The sequence below is a fragment of the Rhagoletis zephyria genome, unplaced genomic scaffold, assembly GCF_001687245.7.
Source record: "Rhagoletis zephyria isolate East Lansing unplaced genomic scaffold, Rhagoletis_zephyria_1.1 Rzeph_scaffold_10380, whole genome shotgun sequence".
NCBI classification, from domain to species: Eukaryota; Metazoa; Arthropoda; class Insecta; order Diptera; family Tephritidae; genus Rhagoletis; species Rhagoletis zephyria.
In genome coordinates, this window is record NW_016167458.1 from 11,560 (window position 1) to 21,449 (window position 9,890).

General features: G+C 45.2%; 1 protein-coding gene across 1 annotated transcript; it reads right to left on the reverse strand.

Moving 5' to 3' along the window:
• Positions 1-715: 715 nt before the first annotated feature.
• On the reverse strand, positions 716-9,886 carry LOC108376406 (low-density lipoprotein receptor-related protein megalin; the record flags this gene model as incomplete). The annotated part of the gene is given in 14 exon segments (XM_017632614.1): positions 716-1,522; positions 2,515-2,765; positions 2,831-3,991; positions 4,058-4,370; positions 4,426-5,924; positions 5,991-6,397; positions 6,465-6,676; positions 6,750-8,573; positions 8,576-8,612; positions 8,614-8,735; positions 8,738-8,783; positions 8,785-9,023; positions 9,026-9,169; positions 9,172-9,886. Coding segments are annotated over 14 exon segments (7,173 nt in total), but the record flags the coding sequence as incomplete, so codon positions are not given.
• Positions 9,887-9,890: the final 4 nt, after the last annotated feature.

Here is a 9,890-nt window from a genome sequence, read left to right on the forward strand (position 1 = left end):
GCTTTTGTTTTTGAGTTTTTTCTGCTACTTTTACACCATTTTTTGTGTTTCTTCTCTGCCATTTTTCATGCCTAATATAGAAAAATATATATGGAAATATATTTCAAAACACTCTCATTGCATTTTTTTAATAAAATTTTTCGTCATTTATTTCTTACATTTCTGCTATTATTATGCAACATTCTTCATCTCGTTATATTAGTTTATTTTATTCTTAATACAAATAAACATTTATTTATTTTTTATTTTTTCAATAATATTGTCATTTAGCAATCAGAAAAATATATGCATGTATGTGTGTATGTATGTATATTTAAATGTATTAATATTAGTATACGTTATCCTCAGAACTAAGCAAAATGTGATGTGTTGTTGTTGTTCTCACTTTTCAAAACAGTAGTCATAGCGTAAGTGGTTTTTTGGATTGTAAAATACAGTGCTTTGGAATGTTTGGTAGTGTTACATACAGTGGTGTAGGAGCGTGTAAATATGGGTAAAAAAAGAAAATAGACGCCATATACGTGGCCTAAACAAAGTTTAAGATTTTAACATACATACATATTTATAGGCTTTAAAATATGTATTTATATGTATGTGTGTGGTATGTATATATATGTATATATGTATATAATTTAACTTAATATTTAATAATTGCATCAGTAGTTTTCGCTTGTCTCGCGTTTCATCTTTTTCACATTTTTGTTTTGGGGGCTGCTTTTTTTTTTGTTAGCAGTCCAAAAAGCCGGACTATATGTATAGTCATGCGCACAAAAAGGATATGTTTGGCTAACGCGGTGTGCTGTTCTTTACACTTATTGTTGCCGTTTTTCTTATTTTGTTGTTGTTGTTTTTACCTTTACAATATTCTACATTGTAAAATTATAAAAGCAGCATAATTTATAAAACGTTTAGTTTTGGTTGTTACTGTTCGGGTTTTTCTTGCTTTCAGTGTTATAAAATTTAGAAAAATTTCCTGTTTCTTAGTTAACAAATATGTATTTTGTATTCTTTTTATGTTTGTTTTTTACCTAAATATTTTCTAATTTTAATATTTTTTTTTTACACAAAATTAATTTACAAGCATTTTTTCTATATTTTTTTTAAATCTTTTTCTTTCGTATCTAAAGCGTTGTAAATATGTCTGTTTGTTGTTTTCTTTTCGTTTTTGTTTTTGTTTTCGTTTGTATACAATAGTTGGAATATGTACTCGTTACATTTGATTTGCTGTAGTTGTTGTTGTTGATTTTATATTTGTGGTGGTGTTGTTGTTGCATTTGTTGCTGGTAATTGTGATGAATTTCGTTCTATGTAATTTTATATCAGCATTCAGACTTATCCTCTTCAACAAGATACTGCGTATCCTTGCCGGTATCCGCTGATGGATCCAGTTCTCTGGTACGCAATTGCAATTGCGGTGATGATTTGTGTGTTATGCTGCTGGGCGCTAATATGGCCGAGACGGGTTCGGTAAACGGACCAATCGGTTTCGATTTGGAGGGATCATGTGGCACTTCGTAAATACCTGTGGAGTATAAAATGAAAAGAGGATGTATGTGAGAGAATGAGCGTCAATGGGGTTTGAAATATATTAAGAGAAGATGCTTTGATGAATAAAAACATGAAACTATCTCAGACACTTCCATACTGTGCGATAGCGATTCACAGAACCGAGGAGCTGGATCCGGAGAACCGGGTCCTTTAGAGAACCGATCGGTCAGGTTCTTATAAGAACTGAAAAACGTGTCTAGCGGAACCGAAACTCTTCGATTCCAAAAGACCGAAAAACGGTTCCGAAACTCAATTCCAAAAGACCCAAAAGAACGGGTTCAGAAGAACCGAAGCTCGACTCAAAAAACACCCGAAAAAAGTTTCTGAAATACTCGATTCCAAAAGACCCAAAAAACGGTTCCGGCAGAATCAAAAAATGGTCTCAGAAAAACCAAAAAAAATGCCTACAGACTGAAAACACATTTCATAAGAACCGAAAACGGTTCCTACAGAACCGAAAATATGAAGCTCACATTTGAGTGAAGAATGTCCTATTTCAGAATTTTATTGAAAAACATCCTATTTCAGAATTTGGTTGAAGAACGGCCTATGTCAGAATTCAGTTCAAAAACGCCCTATCTCAAACGAAAATACATTGAAAATGTGCTGACATAGGGCGTTTTTGAATCGGCAGTTGAGATAGGGCGTTTGTCAGTCAAATTCTGAAATAAGGCGGTGTTGAAAAATTTTCTGAGATAGGGCGTTTTCGAAGTGGTTGCCGAGATAGGTCGATCTTCCACTCAGCCATCAATTTGGTCTTGATGTTTAATGGACCTGAGTACTCCTCACAGCTGCCTGGGCTTATAACCCAAAGTGCCTGAAAGTAATGAACGAATCCTTCCCAACTACCAAACCAAAGTACATATATCATATTCATTCTCACTCTGACGGAAGAATAAACCAACAATAACAATCTGCATAAACTATACAAAAAAACGCCAAAAATTATTTTCCCTTCTTGTTTACCTGTTCCATTGCTCAGGTTTGGATCGTTGTTGGTGCCCGACTGCACGGCATCGTACATTGGATTCGAGAAATCACGCGTTTTAGCCGTATTCACGGTCTGCAGATTATAGCCCTCAATGGGAGGTACATCATTGGATGGATCCGCCGCTGCGCCACCTGGAAAACCAGGTGCGTTGAACTCAACGTTTGTGCCATGGCGGAACGTAACACTTTGTGATGATGTTAATGTCGGTAGACGCGCCAATTTACCGCTGCAAGTAAGTGAAGAAAATATTATCTACCACATTTTTTAAAAAATAGTTCATCTTTAACTTACAATGGCTTCTTCCGTATGACATACCACGCGCCACCCGCTGTCAGCAACACCAGCAGTATCACCATTATCGGTACCACAACTGCTGTTACATTGGCACCGCCGTGACCGAATGCGCCGGCTACACTGCGATCACAATGCTCGCCCTTGAAGTCAGGCTGACATTCACAGTATAAATCGCCACGTTCATCTTCGCGGCATAGACCGCCATTCTGGCATGGACAAATACGTGGCGCAGGACGTGGTCGCTCCGCTGCAGCGTCACAAATCACTTCGGCAGTGCTGCGATGCGATGGCAGTGGTCCGGAATTATCTGGACAAGCGCAACGATGACCGCCAGGTACTAGCAGACACAAATGCGAGCAACTGGACTCATAGCATGGATTGCGTAGCGAAGTATTGTAACGTTGCTCATGATAGACCTTCAGACCGGACGGATTGACGAGATTACGATGAATGATTACCTGCACGCCACGACCGAACTTATCTTGACGTATCACTTCGCCGGANTCACAAACCTGGGAGCGCTCAACACAATTCTTATTAGCGCATTGATATTGCGTGTAAAGATCACATGGTTTCTGTTTATTGGCACACAGCGTCATATTATTCTCATCTGAACCATCACCACAATTGTCCACACCATCACATATCTGATAGCGCGCCACGCAGCGGTGATTGGCACATTGGAAGCGGCGCAACGTATCACAATTAAAGTCCGTGCACACTTTAACATCCTCATCCGAACCATCACCACAGTCGTCGGTACCATCGCACAGATCAGAAGGCGAAACGCAGAGGTTATTGTTGCACTGGAAGCGCGACTCAGGGCAGTAGCGCCCGCCAGGGAAGCGTGGTGGACAATCAATTTCATCAGACATATCACGACAATCGCGATCACCATCACAACGGAAGTACGAAGCGATGCAGTGGCCGGACATGCACTGGAAGGTGCCGTTCTTGCACTGATAGCCCTCACAGTTCATCTCATCAGAGTTGTCACCACAATCGTCCTCATGATCACACTGCCAACGCGACGAAATGCATTTGCCATTAGCGCAGTGGAATTCCGACTCTGAGCACTCACGATATTTACCCTTGCAAATGGCGTCACTCTCATCGCTGCCATCGCCGCAATCGTCCGAGAAGTCGCACATCCATTGTCTAAAGCGGAGAGAAAGATAAAATATTAGAAAAATAACACTCTGGAGGCTATTGCTATTAACCTACTTTGGTATGCAGCGATTATTGGCGCACTTGAAGTCCGTTTCCGTTGAGCATTTCGGGCAATTCTCTGGCAACTCATCGCTATTGTCGCGACAGTCGTCTTTGCCATCACAGAAGAGCCACTTGGGTATGCAGCGGTAGTTCGATTGACCGGGGCAGCGTTGCCAGCCAGTGGTGCAGTTGCGTTGGCGGCACATGTAGGCTGGTTCGTCGGAATCATCGCCGCAATCATTGTCGAAGTCGCACATCCACAGTTTCGGTATGCAGCGGCCATTCTTGCAGCTGAATTCCGTTTCCGGATCGCAGGCGCGCTTATCTGAGGAGTGAAAAAATTAAATATATAGTCAAAATTAAACTTGGCTAGTACTTACGACACACAGCCGGATCCTCATCACTGCCATCCTTACAGTCGGCATCGCCATCGCAACGCCAACTATCGAGTATACAGCGACCGCTAGATTTGCATTTGAAGTCCGATTCGGGGCAGGGAAGATCGCAATTTTGTTCATCGCTGCCATCGCCGCAATCATCGGTGCCATCACAAATGGTCGCGGAAGGTGTGCAGTTTGTGTTCTTGCACTGGAATGTGCCAGCGCGGCAGTGACGCGTCGGGCAAGTTGAAGGCTCATCGGAACCATCCTTGCAATCCTTTTCACCATCACACTTCCAGAACCAGGGTATGCATTTTTCGTCGTTGCCACCACAACGGTGCTGGCCGGCGGTGCAGTTGGCTATGCAGGTCTTGCTATCGCGCGCCAGGTAGAATTGGTTGGGACAAGCGCACTTGTAGCTCGGCGCGCCTTCCTCGATGTAGCCTTCGATATTGAAGTAGGTAGATTCGGGCGGTGGCGCGATCAGGCATAAATGTGAGCACCCGCCATTATCTTTGCCACAGGGATTCGTGTAGGGTAGTTGTCTAAGCGGATGGTTGATATGTATGTCGTATGGACGGTGGGTAGTATTGCGGAGTACAGTATAATTTTGACCGGTGAATTTGTTGGCGCGCATTATGCCCTTCAAATTCCAATCGGTCCAGTAGAGATAGTCGTCGAAGAGTGATAGCGCAAAAATGTGTGGCACCTTCACGCCAGATAGCACTATGTGGCGGTGACGACCTTCCAAATCGGTATAGGCTATATAATCCAAATGAGCATCCGCCCAGTAAATGCGATCCGTAAAGTAGTCAATGGTAAGAGCATTTGGCCAGGCAATATCATCGTCCCAGGTTAAAATGCGCGTAAAGTTCGAGCCATCCATGCCCATTTTGGCGATGTAGGCTTGCAGATGCCACGACGTGAAATACAAGTAACCAATGCCTGGATGAACGACCAGCGCACGTGGATCGATGACGCCACTGCGAAGTGTCTTACGTTTTGTGCCGTCCAGCTCCGAAACATCCAAATTCTTCGAGTGTCTATCGAGCCAATAGAGTTTGCGGCCCACCCAATCGACCGCGATGCCTTCCAAGCCATGTGAGTCATGGCGTATGATGGCTTCACGTTCGGGTTTCTCATCGTCGTTGGCGTATTTGGCGCGGAAGATAGTTTTGGCGGTGACATCACAGAAGTACATATACTGCTCCTGAATGTCGAAGTCCAGCGCCACTACATTCATTAGATCTTGGTGCATTAGATTGTATTGGCTGCCATCCAGTGACATGTTGCGCACGTAGTATTTGTTGGTGAATACCAGCCAAGGTTTGATGTTGTCCTTTCGCTTGCAAGTGTGTTCGTCCGTTTGGCGTTCGTAATAGCGTTCGTCGCACTTGCAATAGTAGCCGCCTGGTGTATTGGAACAATGTTGCGAGCAGGCGCCTGGGAGCTCAAGACACTCGTCGATATCAGCGCAGGCCTTGCCGTCGGGCATGAGTCTGTAGATTGCGGTGAAATTAATTATAAGTTTAGTTACATGACGCTTAATTTAGGGCTATACTCACTTGTAGCCTTGATTGCAGTCGCAGTAGTAGCTCGTCAACGTATCTACACACTTGTGTCCGCACTGATGTATCTCAACCTTTGCACATTCGTCTACATTACAATGCGCTGGCTCGTCTGACTCATCGGCACAGTCGGGGACTTTGTTACATACCAAATGATAGTCAATACATTGGCCATTCGTGCAGGTAAATTGACCATTCGGACATGTTGTGTTATCCTTCTTACAGCCCACTTCATCCGAGTGATCACCGCAATCATCCTCGCCATCGCAACGGTATTGATTGCGTATGCACTTGAAGTTCTGACAGGTGAACTCCTGATCCGAACAACTTTTGTATTTAGAGCTGCAGAACTTACCCTCATCAGAACCGTCACCGCAATCGTTGTCATGATCGCAAGTCCAGCCCTACGGAAAGGAAAGTGGAATGCGTTTACAAATGTCTAATCAAGTGAAATACTAAACGGCCGTTTACCTTATTGATGCACCGGCCATTGTCGCAAGTGAACATGTCTTCGCCGCAGGGTTGTTGAGTGGCGCAGTTATGCAATGTTGTGTTTTCGTCAGCGCCATCCACACAGTCCGGATCGCCGTCACATATCCATTTCTTCGGTATGCATTGTGCACGACCCCAAGCCTTATTTTCCAAGCAAGTGAATTCCGTCTCCTCATCACATTTGCGGTCGTCTAGAAATTGGGTAAAAGCAAATTAAAATACGTAAACTTCTGTTATATTCCACAAACAAATTTTAAAACTTACTGCACTGATGCCTGCTATCCTCATCACTGTTGTCCAGACAATCATTATCACCGTCGCAAATATAAATTCTAGGTATACAGTTGCCATTATCGCATGTGAATAGATCACCGAAGCAGGTGCGTCCTTCTGACTTGCAGTACTCTGGCGGTTCATCAGCTCCATCGCCGCAATCATCGTCACCATCGCAATACCAAGTCGCCGGTATACAGCGGTGGTTCGGGCAACGGAAACTGTTCGTTGGGCATGTGCGTTGTCCGCAATGTAGTGGGTCCTCATCGGAGTTATCGCCACAGTCGTTGTCACCATCACATAGCCAGTAGGGTTCCACGCAGATGTTGGTCTTTTCACATTTGAGATGGTTTGGTGGACATGTCGTGTTCTGTGGACAGCGTTCGTGCGTTTCATCCGAAGTTGTATTGTCTTTGCAGTCATTGACGCCATTGCACACTTGTGCCATGGGTATGCAACGTCCATTGCCACATGTGAATTCGCCATCCACGCAGGGTGGATAAGTGCAATCGATCTCATCAGAGCCGTCTTTGCAGTCATTTTCATGATCACATTTCCATGACTTGAATATGCAACGTCCATTGTTGCAACGGAACTCTGTGGGCGAGCATGAATGGAAAGCGCAGTAGTTTGGATCTTCGTCTGAGTTGTCGCCGCAGTCGTCGTCGCCATCGCATGACCACATACGTGAAATACACTTGCCGTTCTGGCAATAGAATTTGCTTGCCTCGCATGTATTGTTGCGTGGCGCGCACATGCGTCCCTCATTGACCACCTTCGAGTTGTCATCGCACTTGCATTCCGCCTTGCCGTTCGGCGCCGGATGACAGCTTTGCGCGCACCCACCGTTCTTGATCAGACATGGATTTACAGTACACTTTTGCCGGTCAGCGCTGTAGACGCGTATGTCACGTGGTGAGTCCTCCAAACGCTTTACCATCTCCACGACATTGGCACCAGTGTGCTTTTCGGCGCGATATACGCCACGTAGCTGCAAATCGGTCCAGTAGATGTAGTTGCGGAAAACGGTTATAGCGAAGGGATATATTGTGGCATCTACAAGCAGCTCACGATTCTTGCCATCCAAGTCAGAACGTTCGATCTTTTCACGCACGGCATCTGTCCAATATAGTTTGCGCTCGTCGTAATCGATCGCTAGGCCGCTGGGTTGTGAGAGCTCTTTGTCAACAATAGCACGTTTCAATGAGCCTGCCATGGTGGTGCGGAAAATCTTACCGGATGTGCCGAAACGACCCCAGTCGGTGAAATAAAGTGTGCCGTTGCAAGGATCGAGCACAATGGCACGAGGTCTTTCCACACGGGCAATCATTACCAAATCAGTGCCGTCTAAGTTCATAGCATAAATTGAGTTATTCGAGCTATCGGTCCAGTAAATCTTCTTCTGCGTCCAGTCATAAGCGATACCTTCAGGATTAATGCCTCTACTCAACACCACATTGACATCGTTGCTATTCGGGTTGTCAGCCTTAGTGTAGGCAATTTTTGCCCATGGACGGATTTGTGTGAACAGCATGTGATTGTCCGCAAAGTCAAAGTCAAGGCCGACAACGTTGGTGAGATTATTCATTGGTGTGAATGGTACTTGCGTGGAATGTGGGTCCAAGTTGACCGCGCGTATTTCAGTGCGCGTAGCGAATACAAGGTACTCATTGACTACCTCGCACTTGCGCTCATCCGCAGCCAGCTTTCCGGTAGCGCAGTCGCAGCGATAATTAGACGTGCAGGATTTGTTTGTTCATGGTGGGAAGCTGAAGCAGAGCTGATCGCAGCCGCCATTGCCTAGGCGCGCACAGGATTACCGTCATCCTGCGGCTGATTATTGATATTGTAGATAGGCAATGTCGCGTAGTTTTTGTAGATTGGTACGCACGCGTACGGGCGTCGATTCGTTGCCCGACAGCTTGGAGGCCTTAAAAACGGTCATCAAATTGCGATCTACCCAGTAGACGTCGCTAGATATATGGCTATACCCATTGGATTGGGTAAATTGCGGCGGATGATCTTGACGATTGCCACCTGAATACGAAATCTTTTGAATGGTGTCCAGTTTTGAGTCGACCCAGTAGACATCGTGTGTCAGCATGTCTACCGTTAAATCGCGTGGATTAGAGATGCCAGATGTTACCATCGGTATCCAATTTGAACCGTCCAAGTATGCTTTGCCTATGCGCGGATGCTGTCCATAATCGATCCAGTACAACAGACGTTTGATCGGATTAACAGCCAGTTCGCGTGGTGCATCGTTGTGGTCTTAACCAATACCTTGCGGTTGCTGCCATCTAACCAACAGACTTCTACATAGTTTTCGTGTGGGTAGATATTCGTGAAGTACATATTGCCTGCGACCCAATCGATAGTGAGGCCACGTATGCCATTACTGCCGATACCTCCTTAACGATGTGCTGCAGTTCCGTGCCATTCGGGCGTCGCGGAAAATGCCGTTCCAGGTGCCCGTTATATTCAGCCCAGTAAATCCACTGTTCGCGGAACAGTACATCAACGTGCAAAATATGATGGCCGGGACCACTAATCGGCACCATTGCTTCAGAGCTGTCAGTTAAGCTGTAGCCGCGCGTCACATCCAACTGTGAAACAACAGCGAATGTCTTATAGGCCACACAGTTGATATCGTTCTCCTTGCGGTAGCCGACACCACAGGCGCAGGTGCGTGAGGAAACATCATCGGGTATGCAGAGATGCTCGCAACCGCCTTAGTTCATTTGACATGGATGCTGCATCATAGGGCGCTTCTTGAAGATGATCATACTCTTAAGATCGGGTTCATTGTCGATTATAACCTTTGGATTATCGCCGCGTGGCAAATCGATGCGTACAATCTTCTCATAGACTGGATCAAGGTAGTATAATCTGGAATCTAGGATGCCCAAGCTTCTGGGTCGCGAAATGGCGTTCTCTTCCGAGAGCAGCATACGGTGATCCTCGCCATGGTAGTCCATAACACAAATGCTTGCCGGATATTGCGTGCTATAGTACACCAATTTCTTCTCGATGTCCAATGCAATACTCACGGGATGATCGATTTCCGATTTCAGTACCATCGGCTTGTTGCCATTCATATTCACGCGTCCAATCTTCACGGGCACACCAAAA